At 40.3% G+C, this 24,277-nt stretch overlaps 1 protein-coding gene across 8 annotated transcripts in view; it reads left to right on the top strand.

Annotated features, from left to right (window-relative positions):
- Positions 1-15,932, top strand: part of MDFIC (MyoD family inhibitor domain containing) — a 198,709-nt gene extending 182,777 nt beyond the window's left edge. For 6 of the 8 annotated variants that reach the window (XM_040343788.1, XM_040343782.1, XM_040343785.1 and 3 more), the window contains one exon: positions 13,429-13,514. Coding sequence is in view for 1 of the 8 variants with exons in the window: in XM_040343786.1 (XP_040199720.1) it covers positions 13,429-13,676 (248 nt within the window). In the remaining 7 variants the exon portion in view is untranslated. Of the gene's footprint in view, positions 1-3,910; positions 4,131-13,428 lie in introns of all 8 variants that reach the window. The other 2 variants (XR_005747901.1, XM_040343786.1) reach the window with 2 other exon arrangements.
- The last annotated feature ends 8,345 nt before the right edge of the window (positions 15,933-24,277 follow it).

The raw sequence follows: 24,277 nt of genomic DNA, 5'->3' as shown, positions 1-24,277 counted from the left end.
GTCGGAACTTCATTTTTTTTTCAGCTTGTTGTAGTGTTTTACTGCGTTTTGGCACGGTCGGAATTTAGTCTGATAGTGTGTATGCAAGACTGGTGAAAGTCAGCTTCATCGGAATTTCAACGAAAAATTCCATCGGATTTTATTCCATCAGAAATCCGATCGTGTGTACATGGCATTAGAGTCTGCAAAAGACTTGAGACTAGGGCGGAGGTTAACCTTCAAGCAGGACAATGACCCTAAACATATAGCCAGAGCTTCAATTGACTGGTTTAAATCAAAGCATATTCATGTGTTAGAATGGCCCAGTCAAAGTCCAAACCAAAATTCAATTGAGAATCTGTGGCAAGACTTGAAAATCGATGTGCAAAGCTGGTAGAGACATCCCCAAAAAAACTTGCTGCTGTAATTGCAGTGAAAGTTAGTTCTACAAAGTATTGACTGGCTGAATACAAATGTACGCCACACTTTTGGTAAATTTGGTTAATATGGTAAATATCATCAGACTCAGAGATCAAATTTTTTATTTAAATAAAATAAAAATTCCTTTAAGTTTAAAACTGAATGTTAAAAACAAGTGAAATTTTCAAACTACACTCTTTCATTCAGCAAATGTACACAGATTTTTCATAATGAATATTCATGTATCAAAAATGAATGCGTGTATGGCCAGCATAATGCTCGGTTCACATCTATGCAGTTTGCTTTTTTCTGTTTCTGTAGTGCTTTTTGCCTGCGATTTGCGTTTTGCATTTTGTATGCTTTCTTTTGGCCAATTTGTTGTTGGACAGATTAAAAAACGCAAATCCCGGCAGCAGCGCACTACGTGCTTTTCTGCAGCTTCTCCATTGAAGTCTATTGAACCAAAAAAGCAAAAAAAAATCAGTTTTGCATTGAAAAAAGTCCCTGACCTTTTCCAAATATGCAGCGGCTGAAAAGAGCATAGATGTAAACGTCCAAAAAGAAACAATGTTAAATGAACTGTAGTGCGTTTCTGGAAAAAGCACCAAAAAAACGCATAGGTGTGAACCAGGCTTAAGAAGTTTAGTAGCAGCAGCATGCTTTTTTTGTATCACCTATCATAATGGGGTTAAAAAAACAAAAAATTAGCCCTTTATAGTACAAAAAGAGCAGATAATCACCACTATAAGGCAATTTGTACAGAGCAGCCCATATTCTACTCTTCTGGGGTCCCCCAACGACGCTTCTGGCTCCTCCTGCCTTCAGAGTGCCCCAATAGCAAACTGCAAAGTATAGTATAGAGTGCCCCTATAGCAAAGTAAAAAAAAACTTCTGCCTTCTAGAACCACTCACTTCCTGCCCAGGACTACAGTATGTGTCCCATGAGGTATTTCTCCTCACACATTTACAAGTTCTCAGGCTCTTACTGAAATGTATGGACGGTGTACTGAGCTGTATGTGTGCTGCACTGTTTTTTCTGACATGTATGGACGGTGTACTGAGCTGTATGTGTGCTGCACTATATTTCCTGATATTTAAAAAAATAATGCATTTTGCATGCAGGCCAACAAATCGGCTGGCCGATTAATCGATTATGAAAATAGTTGACAACTTTTTTTCATAAACGATTAGTTGTTGATTAATCAATTAGTTGTTTCGGCCCTACACCTAAGCAGAGGTAACATTTGTTTACACATAAGAATAAATCCCAAAAATGTCTGTGCCTGGAGCTGGGCTTTAAACTTCAGTTTCAATATGAGTTTTCTTTACATTGCTTCAGATGAGAGATTAAAAAGGAAAAAAGTTGAAGAAGAAGTATGCGAGATCTAAAAAAATAAACATCCATACTCGCCTATAGGGCTGCAGTTTCAGATTCATGCTGCAGCAGTCCCCCCAATGTCTTTAAGACCAGGAACTCAGCGATCACATGGCCACTGATTGCACAGTTCTCGGTCCGCTTTGAGCAGATTAAAGTCGGGATCCTTGCAGGGCCTGGTTTGGCTCTATGATGTCAGCTGACAGCAGACGTTTAACCTGCCTTCATCTGAATCTGGTTTACAAGAATGCAGAAATAAGTGCACCCCTGTGATCCAGAAGAGAATGGCCAAAAAAGTGTTCAGATAACTCTGCAGTGATGAGATGTATTGGTAATGGTGAAGAGATTGAGTATAGAACTGTGGTGGAGAACTTTGTCACATGGTGTGAGAATAATGATCTACATCTAAATGTGGCTAAGGTAAAGGAGCTGGATGTGGATTTGAGAAGAAGGAAGGCTTTGGTGACCCCTGTCTCCATTCGAGGAGTTGATGTTGATGTAGCAGATAATTACAAGTATATAGTTTACAAGTCTATTAGGGGTGCACATAGATAATAAACTGGACTGGAGTAAGGACCTTGAGCCTAGGTTCACACTGCTGCGAATTCAAAATCGCGGTAAAATGCGCGATTTTACCGCAATTTCGCAGCCGCGATTTTGCCGTGATTTTGCCGCGATTTGCCACGATTTCGGCCGCAATTTAATGTAAATCGCGGCCCGAAATCGCAAAAAGTAGTACAGGAACTACTTTTTGAAATCGCAGAAGCGGCGTCGCACTGATTAGGACAGTGCCATTGCCGACAATTGCGGCCGATTTGAGATGCGATTTGACATGTCAAATCGCATCTCAAATCGTTCCAAATCGTACCCAGTGTGAACCAGGGCTCAAGTGTTCTACAGGATTTTTTCAGGAGGCTGAGGTATTTAAACATTTGCCGGACAATGCTGAAGATGTTTTATGAGTCTGTGTTGGCCAGTACTCTCCTGTATGCGGTGGCATGTTGGAGAAACAGGCTTAGGCCTCATACACACGACCAAGTTTCTCGGCAAAAACCAGCAAGAAACTTGCTGGGATTTTTTTTTGCTGAGGAAACCGGTCGTGTGTACATTTTTCGACGAGGAAACTGTCGAGGATCCCATCGAGCCAAAAAGAGAGCATGTCTTCTTTTTCCTCGACGGGAATGGAGAAACTTGCCTTGTCGAGTTCCTCAACAGCCTAACAAGGAACTTGACGAGGAAAACGATGTGTTTCGTCGTGTGAACGAGGCTTTAGGGTGACTAACATCAACAGACTCAATAAACTGATCCGCAAGGCCAGTGATGTTGTTGGAATAGAGTTGGAGTCATTAACAGGGCAACTCTTCCCACCCACTCCAGAATACGCTGGCCAGTCTGAGGAGTACCATCAGTGATAGATTGTTGCAATCACAATGCACCACAGAGCACCACATGAAATCTTTTCTGTCTGTTGCCAAAGAGATCTTAAAGCTTTCCTCACTGCACTGCCAGCCAGGCAAGATCTAGATGTCCTCCCCACACAGATGGACTAGAAATATGTGTTGCAAAGAATAGAGGGAGCTCTGCAAGATGGAATTGCAGATGTCAGGGAGGAGGTCTCCAACCAGGATGCCAGTGTGGTCACCCTGGAGGAGTCGAGACACACCATCACTTCCTGTTTAACTGCCCTGGAAGAATCCTGTGCCACATACTGCCACCGCTTTAACTTCATTCTCCTCTGCTTGGAAGATGCGGAAAGCCGAAGTTGGCGGAAAAACCTACGAGTCAGGGGCCTTACAAAAGCCATGACAGGAATGGATCTTAAGCCTACAGTCCAGGCAGTCTGCAACACCTTAGATAAACCCCCTTGAGGCTGACTTTGAGTTAGACACAGTTCATCAGGTTCCTCTGCCAAAAAAACAGTACATCTGGGTCACAGCAGTTTGTGCTATGCCAGGTCCATTTCTTTACCACCAAGGAAAAAATACACTGTATTACATAAAATGGTCCCCAGATTTTGCCAGATCTCTCTCACCACACTTTACATATGCAAGGCATGCTGCACACCTTGCTGGATGTAATCCGTATGGCTGGGGCAACCTATTGATGGGGATACCCCTTTTAACTTTTGATTCACAGGCAACATAGATCTTTCTCTCTGCATCCCCCATCCCAGCTGCCGGACATGTTTCTGTTCCTGGATTCAGCACCTGTTATGATTCCTGATTGGCTGGAATGGCCTGAGGACAACCAAGATATACACATCCTGACTCTCCTCTCCCACCTTGAACATGGCCAGACAGACCAATGGTGTCTCTAGCCCTGGTCAGCCATCCAGACTGGCGGACCTAGGATGAATGTGAGTGGAGTTATTTGCTGTCTCCCTACTCACCTTGGCATCTGTTGTTTTACTGTTTTTATTTAGCTGTGTTTTCTCTGCTTTCTTTACCATTAAAATAGATTTTTTTTTCTGTATTCCTCACATGGCATCAGCTGCAGTGGGCCTGGATGATCTGGGACCTGGATGATCTGGGGCTCGCTATGATCAATGCAGCTGCAGATCGGACTTTATTGGTGGCCTAAATCTCAGCTTCGACCATATGGCCTCAGCCTCCACCACTCCTGACGGGGCTTTATGGGTCTCTATTGTACCTCACAGGGTACTCTTCAGTTTCACAGCCATGTGCCCTAGCTTGACTGTGTGACTGATGTTAGGGAAGGGCTTTGTTTGTTATCATAAAATCTCTATATATGCCTGTTGACAACACACAAGGTCTTACTTTTCTCCTTTGACCTTTGCTGATTTGCTGTCTTGTCATGTTTGGTGTTGAGTTTAAATGATGGGTACACAGTCTACCTGGTAGTTTCCAAAATAGAGGCATTTTTAAATCTCTCTTCTTAAGCTATTTTTATTATTACCAAAGGCACATTATCTAATTGCACAATTCGAGAACCTTTCTAGTGGAGCTCAGTACTCGTTCACTTGTGTGTCGTATTTAGATTGACACTATAATGGGTAAAAGCATTTAAATAAGATAAAGGCAGGTTTTTATTGTAACGGTGAGCCTACTTTGTTTTCTTCTTAGGTTAACTGATGTTAAAGTAAATCTATATTTTTTTTTTTATGTTTGTGCACTGAGAACTCCCAGAGGAACTGCTAAGGACAACGCACAAATTAAAGGGATATATACTGTAATTGTCTGTAGACATGCCTCCTTCCAGCCCCCTTTATCAATAATGAATTATTTATGATGACCATGTGCAATGTACATTGTATTAATTTTGTGCTCATGTTGGCCTATATATTGCACTTTTATAATAATTGTGTCAAAGCCTGCCTTTTGATGTATGATCTGCTGGATGATTTTACATAGTTGGCATACATAGCACAAAATGAGATCTAGCATTGTAAATGTTCGTTTTTTGTTACAGGTCTTTGTTCCCTGCGTAGAAAATATAGAAAATACACTAGTTCAGTGATGCAGGCACCCTCTTCTGCCATCTCTGGGGGAGTGGCCAGTGGTGGCGTGTGGAGGATAGTTTTCATATCAGCCTCCCCTTCCACACTGCATGCCCTTGTATATCATCAAGATAGGTGAACCAATCTCAGTAGATGTTTGAAGTTTATGTTGCTTTGCTTCTACGTATGATGCTCACTTAGCCCTCTGGCTGCCCCCAGGGGCGTACAGCCACATTAGTGCTCTTGTATTGTCATACTCCCACAGAGGATCCTTCCTATCTAACTAGGTTAGATAGGAAGTTTAGATATTTTGACATGGAATTCGCAAAATTACTGCCCATATCTCCTCTACCCCAGCATAGTTTCTTCCCCCCCCCCCAAACAATTTGGTCTGAATTTCCCTGAAAAGAGATTGCGTCTCCTCCACTATTTGACTGAGATGCATAGTCAAGTGGTCTTCTTTACCATTGAAAAACCACTGTTCCTTCTCAGTATCCAATGCTAAAGGGGTGAGCGTTCTGATTGCTTAGTCTCTTCCATGGCAGCCCGGTACACAGATTGCAGATGATGACAGCAGGTACCTTGTAGTCAAGGGGCCAACTGGGGTGACTAAGGTAACTCTGGTAAAGGTTTACTTCACATGGATCATCTCCTCTTCCTTAAGAAGCTGGACCCTCTCATTCTTAAACACAGTGATGGGGTACTGATGCTGCAGAGGGACTTCAACTTTGCCTATAATCCATTGTTGGATGTATCCATGGTGTCATTCCATCTATTCTACTTTTACCTGAAATTACTAAAAGCAGAATTCCACCTTCTCAAGTTAGCATATATATGGCGATTTATCCACCCCAATGAAAAAGACTATACTTTCTTTCCCATCCACCTGACATATGCACTAGATACATCTAGATTATTTTTTCCTTCCTCACAAGGAGCAACCCAGGGTCAATTCCACTTCGAATGATCCGATGCTTCTCTCTGATCATACTCTTTATATATATATATATATATATATATATATATATATATGAGTTGAATCTGTCTCTTACAGTGACAAGGGCCCCATCTTGTAGGCTAAATGAGGTACTGCTAAAAGACCCTACCATCATACCAGACATAACCCAAATGCTTACTTCATATTTTCAAACAAATTACCTGCCATAGACAGGGCCATTAACCCTGTGGGAGGCCCACAAATGCTTTATTAGAGAGATATTCACTAAATATTAGGCCAGGTTGAAGAAAAACGGTCTACGCAGACAGCTGCACTATTTACCTGTATCAAATAACTGGAGACTGTACATAAACCGTCCCTAGAAAGAGTAAAGTGTCTTAAGAGAGCAGCTTGCTTAGTTAGTACAAGTGGAAATTCAAGGCAAACTCCGCAGATGCAGATGGTCATGGGAATAAGCTTGAAAGTCTTTTAGTATGAGGGTCCCAATCTAAACCCCCTAGAGGCCCAGGTCACCACTTATACAAGGTCACATACTCGGCTTCTGTTGCCAAAACCTTTTAAAAGGTTTTACCAAAAATGATAACCTTTACAATCCTAAGCCTCAGCTCTCCTCTCAGAGAGCGGACCTGATTGCCTCCTTTTTGGAGTCCTCAGGTATGCCCTCTATCTTGTCACATACGTGCGAGGAGATGGAGGGTCTGATCAGATAGAAAGAGCTTGACCTTGCTTTTTCTTCTACCAAAGCTAATAAAACCCTGGGTCCTGATGGGTTCACCATTAATTACTGCAAAACATTTTTTCCATTCTTCCTCCATGCCAATAAATCGATCACCAGTGGCCATTTCTCTCCCCAAGACATGTTGAAGGCACACAATGATGGTCATTTCAAAACCAGATAAGGACAATACTCTGTAACTACAGACCTATTGAAATTTTAAATGTGGACCTCAAATTGTTTTTATATATTATCACAGATACATTGCTACCCCACATTTCCTGGTTTATCCACACAGATCAGGTGGGTTTCATCCCACACAGAGAGGCTGGGGACAGCACGACAAGAGTTATAGACTTGATACACTCCTTCTTCGTTAACTCTAGTACCAGATATGGGAAACATCAGCATCAATGCCTAGTGGAGACAAGCCATATGTATGCACTTTACAACCTGACAGGGCTGGATGTCTCTACAAGATATTACTGCTCTGGTACAGCCTCCACTGGACTCAGCATACCAATTACACAATTTTCTGCAATCAATCCCAGATCCAGGCATCTATTCCAGACCTCTGACTTCATTTGAAAGTTTATGCCCCAAAAAAGAGTTCACCCCATCTCCTTCTCATATTGTACAAGATGTTGAATGCACCCATGGTAGACTATGTGCCTTACATAAGAAAGTGGGAAGCTCTCTCCAAGGAACAAATAACCAGGGCTATCTGACTGACGAATAAATCTTCGATCTCAAACTGTTTTCACAAACAAGCATACAAACTTCTGTCCAGGTGGACAATTCCAACCCCCTTTTTGTTATTTTCTCTGAATATATGCACCCTGTTTTTGACACCATAGTTACTGCAGTGTATTTTATTTTTTTTAGTCCCAGAAATCCGACTCCCCAAATGTTTTCCTTGTTCCCACTGACTGTTGAAATGAAGAAGTTTATGCAGATAAAACCGGTACATTGGGCAACTCATTGCCAATACCACACTGCATAGGCTTCCAATTTATAGATCTTGACTCTGCTACATCCTGTACATGATCCATAGGTAATATAAGTTTTGAACTTGTATGAGTAGTGTAGTGTGACTTTCTTGGACGATTGTCCAACTCGCATATGTATCAACGGTACTTGGTGCATCTGAGCTAACTTCCAAGCAGCAGACCTACTAGATCTAGATCTCCACAGATATTCCATTTTTACTTGGTGTACTGGATGTGCTTCATATATATATATATTTTTTTTTCAAAATGTTCTTATTTTCTCCATACATAATAATTGCATTTTCCCTGGAAAATTCAATGATTTGACAGCTCAACCAGGTACATTTAAAAAAAAAAACAGGTAGTGTTAAATATATTTGTAATACATATAAAATTCACCCTTTTGTTAAAAAAGGTGAATGTTGAGGTAAAAACCTTTTGGTATCATAGAACAAATGTCAGAGAATGTAATTTTCACTTGGCTTGACAATTGTGCATGTTTACTAGCAAATTGTGGGCATATATCATGCAAAAATCATAAAAAAAATATACCCTTATAAGAAATAGTTACTCCTTTCTTTGTGGTATAGAACCATACATAACCAATCCTTTTCGCACAATAATATATACAGTTATTCTATATAAGAATATCAACTTAGTCCTGCATTATATACATAAGGCTTTGCTAAGCACAATGGCATGCATGCAATTTAGACTATACACACAAACATACACATAGCCCTGCACTATACACTGATGCACACATATACACATAACCCTGCCAAATATACACAAACATAAACACATTGGTGGTTATTTACTGAAGGCAAATCCACTTTGCACTACAAGTGCAAAGTGCACTTGAAATTGCACTGAAAGTGCAATTGGAATTGCAGTCCTTGTAGATCCGAGGGGAAGATGCAAGGAACATAAAAAACAGCAATTTTAGCTTGCACATGATTTGATGAACATCATCAGAGCTTCCCCTCATTTCAGATCTACCCCTCAGATTTACATCGACTGCACTTCCGAAATGCACTTTGCACTTGTAGTGCAAAGTGGATTTTCCTTTAGTAAATAACCCCCATTGTGCACTATACCCTTAAACAGGCCTGCACTACACATGCAATCACAAGAAAGCTGTCCCACTCTATCCATGCACATGTAAAAGGGTTTAAGCTCTCCGATTCCTGAAGCATCCTCCTGCAGAGAGGGGATAGTGGGCACCCTGTTGCTACTGTTGTCACCTGCACTTCCCCTTGGCCCATATCATCAGACTGACCTACTACTAGAATTGTGTGGCTTCTTAGGGTCATGTAAGGCTGGCCTTTCCTTTGAACCCCCAAATGCATCTCTATCACAATGGTACGGAAACAGGGCAGGTGCAGAAGTAAGTGCATAATAAAGATTCTTATGGGTGCTCCATGAGACCTTTTATTGTTCTTATGTTTTTTTTGGGGGGGGGGGGGTCTAAAAATAATTCTTTGCATAGCAGACATAGGGGGTTATTTACTAAAGGCAAATCCACTTTGCACTACAAGTGCAAAGTGCACTTGAAATTGTACTATAAGTGCACTTGGAAATGCAGTCGCTGTAGATCCGAGGGGGACATGCAAGGAAAATAAAAAACAGCATTTTAGCTTGCACATGATTGGATAATAAAATCAGCAGAGCTTCCCCTCATTTCAGATCTACCCCCCATATTTACAGCGACTGCACTTCTAAGTGCACTTTCAGTGCAATTTCAAGTGCACTCTGCACTTGTAGTTTGCACTTGTAGTGCAAAGTGGATTTGATATAATCATTGCTTATTACCAAACTTTGCAACACAGAGTGGGACACCAGTGCCTTGAAGTTGGAGTTTCAGATTCTACCCTCACTGCCTCATGCTTTCCAATTTGCTTTCCTCTTTGTAAAGACAGACACATTTCTAAGCTGCTTTTCAGCAGCTTCTCTCACAGGAAGTTATTGCTCATGTTCCACTTCAAACTTGAAGTTCGGCATGGAAACTGCTAGGTCAGTCATTGCCTCCCTCCTGTTGTTGAAATTGCCAGAAAATTCCCCAACAAGCTAGGCATGTTTGTTGGCAGGTCCAGAGACCCTCTTGACTTCTCAGGGAATGTTTTGGTGACCCTCTGGCATCAATTCCAATTGATCTATGCCATTCTTCCTCTACAGCTGCTTCCTCTTATGATCTGCAGGATCAAGTTTGAGTGCATTCCAGTGATCCTCATGGCATCAAACTGACCCAGGAGAACATATTATTAAAACATCTTCAGACTCCTGGCATAGTGAATGGGTTCCATTTTCATTGTATCGCACCAAAGTAGTGCATGCATTAATTTTGGAAATGCACTGCGACCAGATTGCATGCATCAGATTGCATGGTACTGTTGTACCATACAATCTGGTGCAGACAAATGCACTTCATTTGAGACCTGCATTTAGGGTGTCGTTAACATTGTACTGACATTGTACTGCCCTTGCAGATCACAAGGGCAGTTCAAGGTGCAGGAAATATGCACGGTTAGTAAGTTTTCCGCACAATGCCCTAGTGTGAACTGAGGCTAAATGGCGAATGGGCTGACATTTACTTTTTAGAGATATTAAGGTTATAGGCCTTAGATCTTAAAGCAGAGCTCCACCCAAAAGGGGAAACTCCACTTGTTTGCACCCCCCCCTCCACTGCCACATTTGGAACTTTTTGGGGGGGAGAGGGGTGCAAGTAAGTACAGAGCTTGTGATTTTTCCAAGGATTTTTCCTTGACTCTTGTATGAAGAGGGGAACATGTACCTGGTTTTGACAGGTACCTGCTGCCACTTCTGGATCAGATCGCCACGGCAATCTATGGGGATGTTTTTCCCTTCACCCCCCCCTGTAGCCTTCTGGGACACGCATGTCCCAGGAGACTGTGGGACCATTCACAAAGTGCAGCGCAACTGGTGCATGCACAGTGGGAGACCGGCTGTGAGGCTGGAAGACTTCACTGCTGGTTTCCCATACCTAAGATGCGAGGGCCTGCACCTGAATCTGATTGAAGTATCAGCTTGGGTGCCGACACCGCTAAATCCCTGGACAGGTAAGTGTCCTTATATTAAAAGTCAGCAGCTATAGTATTTGTAGCTGCTGACTTATATTTTTTGGGGGCAGAATGGAGCTCTTTAAAGGTGGATCCTGCACCTTAGGTTCTAAGTTCTGTCAGAAAAGGAGTTTTGTTTTTTTTGTGAGAAAGAAAAGTAAGTAATCTGCAAAACCTACTACTTTCTGCTGTGTTGACCCCCTATTGCAGACCTTAAAAACAGTAGGATTTTTAACATACTTGTAACATCATTTTCTTGGAGTACAGTACAGGACACCGGTCTGTTGCCACTCTTTCAGATCTCCCAATTGTTTGGTACAAAACTAGGAATAGCTGAAAGTGGGAAGGGTTATAGAGGGGTTTCTCTGCAGCTTTTCTTTTTTAAAACAAAGGTGTCCAATCATCCAGTCACCTACAGATACATCAACAATCCTATTTTAAAACAGAACTCAGTTCAAAAGTATTTTTTTTTAGTATTTGGTGGACTTTGATTCCCATGGACAGATTTCCTCCTCCAATTCCTGGTATGTCAGGTCAGACTGGAATGTAGACATCCTGATTTTTTTTCCCCCAGAGTGCATTCTCCTTTGTTGCTCAGAGGCATAGTAAAATCTTAATCCTGGTTTTAAACCATAGTGTATTTTTGTTTATGCAGGGCTGACCCACCCTATAGGCTCACTATGGAATCCGCTTAGGGCCCCACAAAGCTGCGGAGGGCCCCCCAAACTATTTTTGGCCCCTCGCCCCGCTTCTTAACTCGCTGACTGCATTAGAGAAGAGGTAAGAAGTCAGCACCCCCCGCTTCCCACTTTAATGTAAGATGACATTTCTGACAGCAGAAAAACCCCTCCCCCCGCTTCTCAACTTTAATCTTTAATGTGACATGTCAGTCACTGTCAGCTCCGCCAGCCCCCCCCCCCTGCTTCTTAACTTCAATGTGACATGTCATTTTGCTTAGGGCCCCAGGGAGGTCAGGATCGGCACTGTGTTTATGTATAAGTAAAATTCACTCTAGAAAAAAGAAACAGGATGTTTTGCTTCAGTGACATTCAGGTTTAATTTCTCATTAAATATAGTAGTATAGCCCAAACAATTTCCATTTTACAAAACGATTCGGCTGCCGAATGTTGTAATGGACTGTGGTAGTATTAGCTACATACAGTAAGTGGGAAGTACTTCTGCCAGAATTCAAGAGAGCCAGGCTACGTGCTTCTCTGTCATTCAATCCGTATTTTTATCGTCATGCACTCACCTTTCCACCTTGGTCAATCAGAGGAAGCTCTATATTCACTGATTAAAATATAAGGCAACAAGTACAATGAGCAGTCAAAAGTCAGTAAGGTGTAAAGCCACTCACTCATTCAGTAAATGAGTGAAGTTCTACTGTACATAGGAAGAGAGAGGAAAAGGTGCTGAATGTTCATATACACACATGTAAAAAAATACATCTAGCCAATTAGGACTACTGGCTCTCTGTTTACAAGTTAATTTGTACAAACATGCATAGATTCCAAAAAAAAAAAAAAAAAAACGAATTTAATTGCATTGGAAATTTTAGTTCAGTTTTGGATGAAGATGAATCTCATGCTGCTGTTTGGTTTATGGTATCAGCTGAGGATTTGTCATAATATTATTATTATACAGGATTTATATAGCACCGACAGTTTGCGCAGCACTTTACAAAATGATATATCCATATTTTACTGTTTACTGTAATTTATTTTTTTCCCTCAACAATTTTAAAATTATGTAGCTGTAGGTTGGCTTTTATTCATGTTCTCTCAGCTTTATATTTATTTTTAACACTCAACATATGAATCATACATTTATGTGACAACATTTTGAAAATAAAGTGATTTTTTTTTAACCCAAAACTAGGCTGTAAATAAAAGTGTAAATACCTACTGCCCCCTACCCACAGAGCTACACTTCAAATATGTTTAGTGTTCAAAACTACAGGATGCCTGGTCCTATGTATGCTTGGGTTCCTTTTGTGGACCATACTTTACTACAAGATAGAGTAGTGAGGTAGATGCCTCCAGGAAGAAATCTAATTTCACAATGGGGACCCAAGCATGGGGCAAGTATGGGTATGCTGAACATATTTTAGTCAACATAGAGCCATAAAGATGTGGAAGATCAGAGGGAGAGGTAAGTATTACATATACACATACTGTGAAAAAAATGCTTTAAGTGGAAGTTTTTCTGAATGCTTTTGGACTGAAATTAGTCTACTGTTGTCAAAATGCAAGGTAAGGCAAAATAAACAGTTCATGTTTTCCTACAGATATGTGATAAATTATTTGTTTAATGTTCGTTAATATTTTTCTTTTTGTATGTGGTATATTTATTTGATCTGCATTGCTTGTTTTATATATTAAAATATTTATTTAAAAGCTTTTCTTTTTTTCTTTTCATATACACCACCTTCCATCGGCTTCTTCAAACGATCAAGATTGCTGTGTTCACTGTATCTTAGCGTGCTTATTCTGCGAATTCCTGACACTCTGTAACATTGTACTGGGACAAGCTTCTTGTGGAATCTGCACTTCTGAAGCATGTTGCTGTTGCTGTGGTGAAGAAATAGGAGATGACTGCAACTGTCCTTGTGACATGGATTGTGGCATAATGGATGCCTGCTGTGAATCTTCAGACTGTTTGGAAATTTGCATGGAATGCTGTGGAATTTGTTTTCCATCATGAAGCTATGACTGTTTGAAAACAACTGGAGTTTTTGATTTTTATTTAAGCTGAAAAAAAGACGTTTAGATTTTTAGGTCTTATCCTATTTGCACTGCTACATATTTTTATTTTCTACTTTTACTGGATATCATACTTGGATAAAAACAGGTGGGAAAGAACTGAAGAAAAGTTTGTTAGTTAATATAACAGATTAAAAGTCGCCAGCTATAACAGGCACACCGTGTCTTGCTAAAACCTGGAAGATATATGGTGAATGTTTAGCTGCATGGCCCTGCTGCTATTGAGAACAGTAACCTATAAACTTATCCCATTAAGGAGATAGTATAAAAGTGCAAGGTTATTTTGTTCAAACCATTTTCCCACCAGCAATTCAACACTCATCTTTGCTTATTGTGGTTTCCATTAGGGTACATTCCTTTGGGGTACTTGTTGACCTAGTATTGCTAACTATCTACAACTGCCCATCATAAACAAATGACCTTGTAAAAGAATAATTATCTCGACATCCAAAACTTGATCACATTTAGTATCTAGAAATAACTCTATTTTAAACTTTAGCTTGCAGGTGATAGTTCCGCATGACATGTCTTGGACCTAATGTCTTTAGTAGTAGTCATGGCTACAGCTAAAAGTGATCAGTGTAAACTTGTCATCGCACATACTTTATATGCATATATCATAGATAACTCAAATACATTTTCTTACATTGATAAACACCTTAAATTCCTTTAAGGATACATGCTCTTGGGGTACATGTTGAGTTGATCTATTATCACTAACTATCTACAACTGCCCATCATGAACGACCTTTCAAAAGAATATGTGAACAATATTGATCAGTTATCTGGAAGAAAGTTATCCCTACACCCATAACTTTATTTTCTAAATCAGGTAACCTTGGTCAAATTTGACAACTTATGTCTCTGGGTACCAGCACACAGCACTGAAGACCTCCCCATGTTTTGCAAGAACTGTTAATTGGCAAGGGTTCATTTTCTTTTTAGCCATTTTCCTCAAAATTTGACTGATGCTAGCCATCAATATGCAAGATCGGGAAATCCAAGATTGCATGTTTAATATCATGTTTGTTGAAAATAAAATCTTCCAGTTGTCCTACCATCCAGTTTGTCAAACCAAACTAATGTTTGTTTTACGGGCCACAGGAACAACCATGTTATCAGGACAGATAATTTGCTCTTGGACTGACAACTGATTGGGTCAATCTAATGAAGCTTATATTTCAAGAAGTGTAATTTGTGAAGATGCAGTTGACCAAATTTTAGGAATCTAAGAAATCACACTGAGCATGTTTTGCCAATAAAAAAAAAAACATATTTGCTGCTCTTTATTAATTGAAGGAAAAAACAGAACTCCCTTCTTGCAAAAATAGTGTTCCCTAAATATGCCGGTACTGTATATGCAAGATACTGATATTTTAATTCTCATGATGTAATGCTAACTCTGCTTTTTACCCAGAATATATTACTTTACTGTTTAGTTGGCAAAGTAACAGGTTCACATTTGGACTACCTGAGAAAACTGAAGCTTACACATGGCTATGCATGTTCCCCTTGTTGTTTATATGATAGCTGTCTGGCCTGGTGTTTAGATGTTCAGCGCTAAGCACTGTATTGTGGGAAGCAGAGTGAAGTGTCACATGTGCCCCTACTCCTGGAAGTTCTGAGTATTTCTCATGGTCTCTGGTGGCAGAATAGGATGGCGTGGGAATACAGAGAAATTAGGTACAGCATGATTATTGTTCCTGCTGTAAGGGCCCGTTCATACCATAAAAATATAAAGAAAAACAACCAGCACAATAATAATAACCCCCTTTTGAAGCTGCTGAACACTTAGGGTCAATCATTCAAATCCCATACAGTAAAAAATAAAAAGATAGTGCAGCGCTAATAAAAAGTCCATATGTCAAAGGTCCACCAATGTTTCTTATCTTCAATGGTGCTACAATATGAAAAAACATGCAGGTGACTTTGTGGGTAAACCTCCACCAATGGAAGAAATGGCCACTCATCTGACAGCATGGACCCTTTAATTACAGAGGGTCACATACACTTTCCCTCATAGGGTGCCGTAATTTGTAAGCAGTCATCCAAAAAATTCTAATGGGTGATTTCTTGATAAACAGAACCAATATCGGAATACCAAATGAAGGCAACCAAAGCTGCATTGATCATGTAAATGAAAGAATATATATAGTGCTCTCCACAAGCAAAATTGTTTTATTTTTCTTAAAAAACTGAATACAACAAACAAATCAGGCACTATAACCCAGTGCCTGGTTTTCCAGCGTGTGTGTATACACCATAGAAACTCAGTCTGGATGCGTTCCAGGTGCTTTTCTGGATGTGCGTTTTTTGACGCATTTTTGATGCGTTCCAGTGCATTTTTGATGCAGTCCAGTGCATTTTTTTCTTAACCTTAAATAAGAATGTGTGTTCCAGTGTATTTTTGGTGCATTTAGGTGTGTTCCAATGCATTTCAGTTCGGGAAAAAAGCAACATGTTCCACTTTTTTTCTGGAACTGGAAAGCACTGGAACTGCAAGCACCAGTGTAAACGATGAAGTTGAAAACCATATAACCTAATTTCCATGTGTTTTTGGTGCATAAAAAATGCACTGGACTGCATGTGGTGTGAACTGGCCCTAAGTGGAACCTGTTCCTGTGCCTACTATGGGCAAAGTTAAGGTTCACTTTAAAGTCTTGTCTGTAGATCTCCAGTTATGACGTGAATTACTTGTTGAGTAACTTGAACAAAACATAAGGTACTGTGTTTTTTTTTTCTCCAGAAGTCTACAGTATCTGCTAGACTGTTTATAATCAACGTGTTTAATTAATGTTTAAAAAATGTAAACACTTTATCTGCTTAAGAAATAAAGTAAATGTAAGTGAACCAGTCATCAAGAAGATTATTATCTATTCCCTGTGCTGTTTTTTCCTATACAGCAATATCTAGTCATTAAATTGAGTATTCATTATGGAAAAATTCTCTTTGAACATACAGGGACTTCAAAGGTATTTACATTTTACTTCTTAGTATGGTATTACTAATGTCATCGTCTATACTATAACAAGTATATTCCTTTGAAATTGATAACATAGTAGATAGGCATTAACTAATTCCCTGAGAGAATTATTATCCGGAAATTTGGACTAGTGTTTTTTGTTTTAGTTTTATTGTTAAAATTATAAAAAAACAGTATCTGCTGTACATTGATACTTCGCAAGACCATATCTTATTTTTAGTCTCTTATTTAGTGATCTTGTACATTGCATAAGATGTCATTGCGTTATATTACAAATGTTGTCTTCCTTTTTGATCAAACATTTCTAAAACTGTTAGTTATGTATAGTCATTGACTATGTGACTTCTATCTTGCAAAATCATTGTATAATGCTACTGTTCTGCACTAGAATTATTAGCAAGTTTGTGATATTTATCTCTGTAGCAGAGAATAAAAATATTTTAAAATACTTCACTTTATATTTATATTGTGCTTTTATTTCTGAATGAGGTGTGTTCAGTACATACAGAACTGACACCTTATTTAATATGAATAAGCAAACAATTAACAATGTGAAAAGCGTATCAATATTATAGCTCCAGATGTATTAGTCTTTAACCAATGCTTACGGTTTGTGTTTTACTTGTTTTACGTTTGTATTTTTTTTTTTTATAACGGCAGACCATTAACTGTTCCATTACCTTTTTAACTTTGTTAACTGGATTCATAGTAAACATTATTTCAAAAATAACAATTATTTACATATCTGTATATTTTTTAAAAATAAAAAAGATTTACATAACTGACTATTCTGTGCTGATATTTGTACTAAGGAATTGTTCTCCTGTGACATGCTAAGGACTTGCAGACTGATTTCACTTTGTGCTGGTCTTCCTTTTCAAAGACTATTATGTGCCTATGGGGGTTATTTACAAAAGGCAAATCCAGTTTGCGCTACAAGTGCACTTGAAAGTGCAGTCGCTGTAGATCTGAGGGGTGCATGCAAGGAAAAGAAAAAACAGCATTTTTACTTGCACATGATTGGATGATAAAATCAGCAGAGCTTTCTCTAATTTCAGAGCTTCCCCTCATATCTACAGCAATCTGCAGTGACTGCACTTACCAGTTCACTTGCAGTGCAGAGTGGATTTCCCTTTAGTAAATCAACCCCTATGTGTCATATTACGACTCACTGAAAAGTACACAGACCCTACATTTGTTATTTAAAGGCACATGAAACCAAATGAAATATTACTGGGATATACTGAAATCCATGTAGGAAAAGGGTAAACCAAAATAAGGGGTAACAAAAAGAAATAGACACCTCTATTTAACCACTTGATCACCGGGCACGTAATCATTTAAGGACCGCCTCACTCCGATATACGTCAGCAGATTGGCACGGCTGGGCATAAGCACGTACAGGTACGTTGCCCTTTAAGAGCCCATCCGTGGGTCGCGCGGTCCCGGTCCTGAGCTCCATGACCATGCCCGCGGGACCCGCAGACCCGATTGCCGCCAGTGGCCCGCGATCGGGTCACAGAGCTGAAGATTGGGGAAAGGTAAGTGTAAACAAACCTCTCCCTGTGCTTCCTAGTGAGCCTGTCACTGATCGTCTGTTCCCTGTCATAGGGAACGACGATCAGTGACGTCACACGCCCAGCCACACCTCCCTACAGTAAGAAATACACATTAGTTCACACTTAACCCCTTTAGCACCCCCTACAAGTTAACATCTTCACTGCCAGTGTCATTTTTACAGTAACCAATGCATTTTTATAGCACTGATCGCTGAAAAAATTACAATGGTCCCAAAAATGTGTCAAAAGTGTCTGATGTGTCCACCATAATGTTGCAGTCACGATAAAAATCCAATCTCCACAATACCCAACATTCTCAAAGACTTCTCCCTATTCAAATCACTCTCCAATCTTCAAATTAACTTTTCGAAATCAGGGCCTTAAACATTTCTCATCCCACGGCCACTGTAACATTTTGTCAAGCTAGTATTTCCTTTGGATGGGATCCTCACAAGATTACCTATCTCAGTATCCAGTTCCCTGCAAAACTAATGGATCTATATTCTAAAAATGTCCTTCCTATCCTTAAGGTAATCCAACAAGACCTACACAAATATAACTTAGACCCTTTCTCCTGGTTTGGGAGAGCAGCAGTCATAAAAATGAATATCCTCTACCTTTTCCAGACTTTAGCAATTAAAATCCAAGTATCATTTTTCTCCACTTACAAACAGATCTGCAAAGACTTCATCTGGGCTTCCAAACACACTCGTATAGGATGGGGCAGACTAGTGATTCCCAAACTTAAAGGAGGCATTGAACTTCCAGATGTACACAAATACTACTGGTCCTGCCGCTTGACTAGAATAGTGGACTGGCACGTAAGGATCGTTCTCTCATCTGCCAATATGCCACTTACCGTGGATCAGCCCTAACATGACACCTAAGGAAAGCACTGTACACCCCCTAATTGCCTCTACCCTACAGATCTTCTGGGCTACTTGTAAAAAGACGAATATGGCCTCTTCTCCTGGGCCTTTGACCTTTATTCCTGACTTTTCACCGGGCCTAACAGAGCTAACCCCACTTGGTCCACATACCCAAAAAAAAATTAGGGCAGAGACCTTCTCTGAGAAGGGCAATCTTATACATTTTCAGACACTCTCCTCCCGATGCCCTGACCAATCAATTCGTTTCTGCAGAGTAGACACTTCCTGAATAGTTCCAAATCACTTTCTAAATGGTAAAGAGACCGCACTCCCTTTGAAGCGATCTGCACCAGATTGGAGCCTCAAAGACACTTGACATCCGATATATATTCTCTTTAATTTTCTAATAGTGAAGAAAACGCAACTAGCCAACAATGAGAAAGGGAACTCACAATGGATCTGTCAAAGAAATATTTGGAGCACATCCATACCCACATCCATAAAGGGTCGACTAACATTTCCACACAGAAAAACAGGAACAAACTTTATTCACGGTAGTACAGGAACCCAGATAGAATCCACAAATACATCCCAGTGTTTCCCCACTATGTTGGAGATGCAACATGACTCATGGTTCTTTTTTCCACATATGGTGGGGCTGTCCATCGTTACAACCTTACTGGAAGGAAATACGCTGGCCTTACCTCTCACCATACATCCATAAATCAAATGGATGACAAAAAATCTCTCACCCTCCACCTCATTAACGCAGCCAAAATTTGTATACTATTGCATTAGAAAGACAGCACCCACCCTAGCATCTCAGAATGGCTTCAATGAGTTGGAAGGATCGGCAAAATGGTGGACTTAACACACCAGGCGAGAGAATCCCCGGTGAAATTCAATAATATTTGGGCTTGCTGGCTACATTTCACAGAATCTGTAGAATTCCGCAGTCTCTCGAACGTATCACAATAGCTTGACCTGGGGGCACCCTTAGGGCACCAAATAACAAATCCAGACAAACAAATTTGAATCTGCACATGCACACTTCACCCCCCCTCACCCTGTCTTCCCCTGCCCCCCCATAACAGAAACTATGACTCCCCGAGGAGCTCTAGAGCTACACAAGCCAAAATGCACACTACTTTAATATAGTGCTTTATTATAAAGCTAGGGAAATCTTTCTTAAAGTCCATCCTTGACGATAAGTATGACATACTTGCTAACCGTGACATAGAGAATACATCTAGAGAACCGATAAGATACAAACGCAAGTTCCGAATGAAAATGCACCCACCCATTTGTGCCCAATAGGGGTGTTTGGGTGTCTTGGTGGCATGCCAGGTTTCTCTGTAAGTTCATCAGAGTCCCTCATATGTCTCACCTTACTACCCTATGGGTTCAACCCTGATGGTTCTTTAATTGTATGCATTGCTATGGTCTTTGGAAATTACTAAAGTTATCTTTATCTTGTTTGTTGATAGTAGTTATCATTTAAGTACAACTGTAAAGTGCTCTTTGTTTTACTCATGTGCATTGAAATACCTTAATAAACACATTGAAACAAAAAAACTGAAAAAAAAAATAATAATAATTGAACGCTAATGGATAAATCGACAACAAACAAAAAGCTGACTTAATATCAGCCTTAGCCAACAGAGCATATGTACCCAAATGTAAATTCTTAACCAAGGCGTCATCAAAAGAGGTGTAAGAAATGTATAATTAGACATAAGAGCCAACTGGAAAAAACAAATGATGAATCAAATATAAAATTTGGTTATTTCTCAGGAATTAATTGGAGAGGTGAAACTTTAAAATTTATAAAGAGAGGGGCATAAGAGGGGTCTGCTACTCTACCCTCTTTCACCTCCTTCACAATTATGTTTGCTAAAAACAATGCACCAATGGTAAGTTATCAAACATTAATCAACCATCCCCCGAAAATGCAGGTAATGGGAAGCCAAAACGAAAACCAATAAATACTAGATCCACCATCTGGTGGTTTGGCCAAATGTGGAGAAATGGTAACATTCCAAGCAGCTTTAAAATATCTTTTTTTTGTGAGGCTAAACTAGAGACCAATTTCGTAAAACAATGAGAAGCTGGATGAGCACCAGAGCAGGTCACACATTCATGTTTATAACTGCAAGAATTTGGCCATTTACTGTAGATTGAACATCATTAAAACTGAAACAAATACCTTTCTCAAAAGGTCCAGGCTAAGTAGCAGGTTGTTCCCCAAAAATGTTTTAAAGTAATAAAAGGTCCAGCCACAAGCTACATCTTTAGTGCCCCATTTCAAATTCTTATGGACAGACAACTTTTGACGAAATGATTCATTGTAGAAAAACCAAGTTAAGCCAGCACAATTCTTATATGCCTGCAGTATATTTTCTAGTTGGAACAGACTACTTCAGGGTGTTTCTCATCATATTAATGTAGGTGCAAAACGCTTGCAATCAGTTAGTAAACGAACGAGGAGCAGCCTTGCGCTTATCATCATCACCCTTGTCTGAATCCTTTTTCGTTGAACCTATTGTCCTTAACAGGTGGCAAATGGAAATGAGATCTACATATTCACCTCTCCAAATTTTATCCATGTCCGAATTACTTAGAAAAAACCCCAAAGAGGAGAGTTCACAGGCCAAAGCCTGTTTAAGACAGCTTTCATGGACTCAAGAAATAGGAGAAGGGTGAGTTTGACCTAACAGATTAGAGACAGGGTCCTCATATTGCTTTATAGCAGGGGGGGCACTGTGGAACTCTTTATAACAGACCACGCTTGTAGTATGCCATGGGGTGCAACATTAGGACTAGAAGAAAGAGCATGTTTAAAATGGTCAGCTAAAGTAGAAAATAAATCAGCCAAACTCAATAAAAGGTTTAATAAAAGGTTCTGACTTACCATGAGGGTTCTAAGACTTGGCAGCAATCAAAGGTTTGAGCAGCGCAGTCTGAGCTGGTAATATGGCTGGCTCCAGCACAGCTAGAGTTGTAACATCTGATAATGCAGCCTGAGAAGTAGCAGCAACAGCAATGCCAGTATTATCAGATAACAGACTGTCAGTAGTGGAAGTGATAGAAGGGTTAATTGCCATACATCTTTGTTTTTTATGTGCACCAAATTTTGCAGAGACTAAGCTTGGGTAAGGAACTTTGCTAAAATCCTTACCCCTCACCTTGGTTCCAGGAAGAGATGGGGATGCAATCATGGAAGGCCTCTTCTGCCCCACAATCTGACACCGACCCAGCCTCACAGCACTAACATCAGCCTGTCTATGAAGTTTCTGGCCAGAAGTTAAAGTTAAGGCAAGCGATGGCATCAATCCTGCAGGGATTGCTAAATCCAGATGTAAATGTAATCTATGTACTGTATATAGTTCCTAGCAACACCTAATGGAAAAAAAAAGCATATTCCATCCAATTTAAAACCATACAAAATATACTCTGTACAAAATACTTTATAATCAAAACCCTCTAATTCTTAGTTATTTTAAAAATACTCCCCTTACTGTAAAATATGGGCAGTTATTGCATCTAATAATTTGCTATAAAACATTTCAAGACTAGTTCTAGATTAGGCAACAGGTAGAAGGAAGAAATAGAAGATTAAGCTTACATTTAATCATAAGAAGAAGGAATACCCAGTAAATAAATTTATTATGTGCAATAGAAGGCATGTAACATGTAACAAGGACATTTTGGAGTGTCCTTGTGGCCCCCAATCTGTAGGCCACACCGCATGTAAATTAACCACAAGGATAACATATAGTTGTATACGTAGAGGTTTTAAAGAGTTTTTGCGTGCAGCCACTTTAGGCGTCGCTAGGTTAAGAACTAGATATATATTACATTTACATCTGGATTATGTTCATATATAATAACATTCTAAAATAGGTAGACATGATGCTTTTTATGTATTTCTCTGGGATAATATACCAATCGCTGGACATACTAAGTGCTGGTCCGGGCACTTTTAAATGTGAGTGCACATGTATGGGGAAATCTTTAACCACTTCCTGCCTGGTCAATAGGAGATTGACGCCCGGGAGGTGGTTGTGAAACCCTGACTGGACGTCTATTGACGTCCTGCAGGATTTCATGCTGGCGTGCGCCCATGGGGGCGCGCATCGCGGCGATCGGTGATGCGGGGTGTCAGTCTGACACCCTGCATCTCCGATCTCGGTAAAGAGCCTCCGGCGGAGGCTCTTTACCACGTGATCAGCCGTTTCCAATCACGGCTGATCACAATGTAAACAGGAAGAGCCGTTGACCGGCTCTTCCTCACTCGCGTCTGACAGATGTGAGTAGAGGAGAGCTGATCGGCGGCTCTCCTGACGGGGGGGTTCGCGATGATTGTTTATCAGCGCAGCCCCCCATCGGATCCCCACACTGGACCACCAGGGAGTGCCCCCAGTGCTCAATAGAGCACAAATAGATAAAAAAAATAAAAAATAAAGTTTTAATGCAATCATGCCAATCAGTGCCCACAAATGGGCACTGACTGGCAACATGGGCACTGACTGTGCCCAGCAATGCCATCAGTAGCACCCCTCAGTGTCACCCAGTGTCCATCAGTGCCACCCAGTGTCCATCAGTGCCACCTCTTAGTGCCCATCTATGCCCAGTGCCCACCTATCAGTGCCACCCATAAGTGCCCATCAGTGCCACCCATGAGTGCCCATCAGTGCCGCCAAAGAGTGCCCAGGGCGCCTATGAGTGCCCATCAGTGCCGCCTATGAGAGCCTATCAGTGCCGCCTATGAGTGCCCATCAGTTCCGCCTATGAGTGCCCATCAATGCCGCCTATGAGTGCCCATCAGTGCAGCATACCAGTGCCGCCTATCGGTGCCCATCAGTGCCACCTCATCGGTGCCTATCAGTGCCACCTCATCAGTGCCCAACTTACTTATTTACAAAAAAATACAGAAAAAAAATAAAAACATATTTTTTTTCAAAAATGTCTGTCTTTTTTTTAGTTGTTGCGCAAAAAATAAAAATTGCAGAGGGGATCAAATACCACCAAAAGAAAGCTCTATTTGTGGGAACAAAATGATAAAAATTTCATTTTCATTTTCATAACCACGCAATTGTCATTCAAATTGCGACAGTGCTGAAAGCTGAAA

This window comes from Rana temporaria, chromosome 3 (genome assembly GCF_905171775.1).
Source record: "Rana temporaria chromosome 3, aRanTem1.1, whole genome shotgun sequence".
NCBI classification, from domain to species: Eukaryota; Metazoa; Chordata; class Amphibia; order Anura; family Ranidae; genus Rana; species Rana temporaria.
The sequence above is the reverse complement of the archived record's forward strand: the minus strand, read 5'-3'. Positions and strand labels throughout refer to the sequence as shown.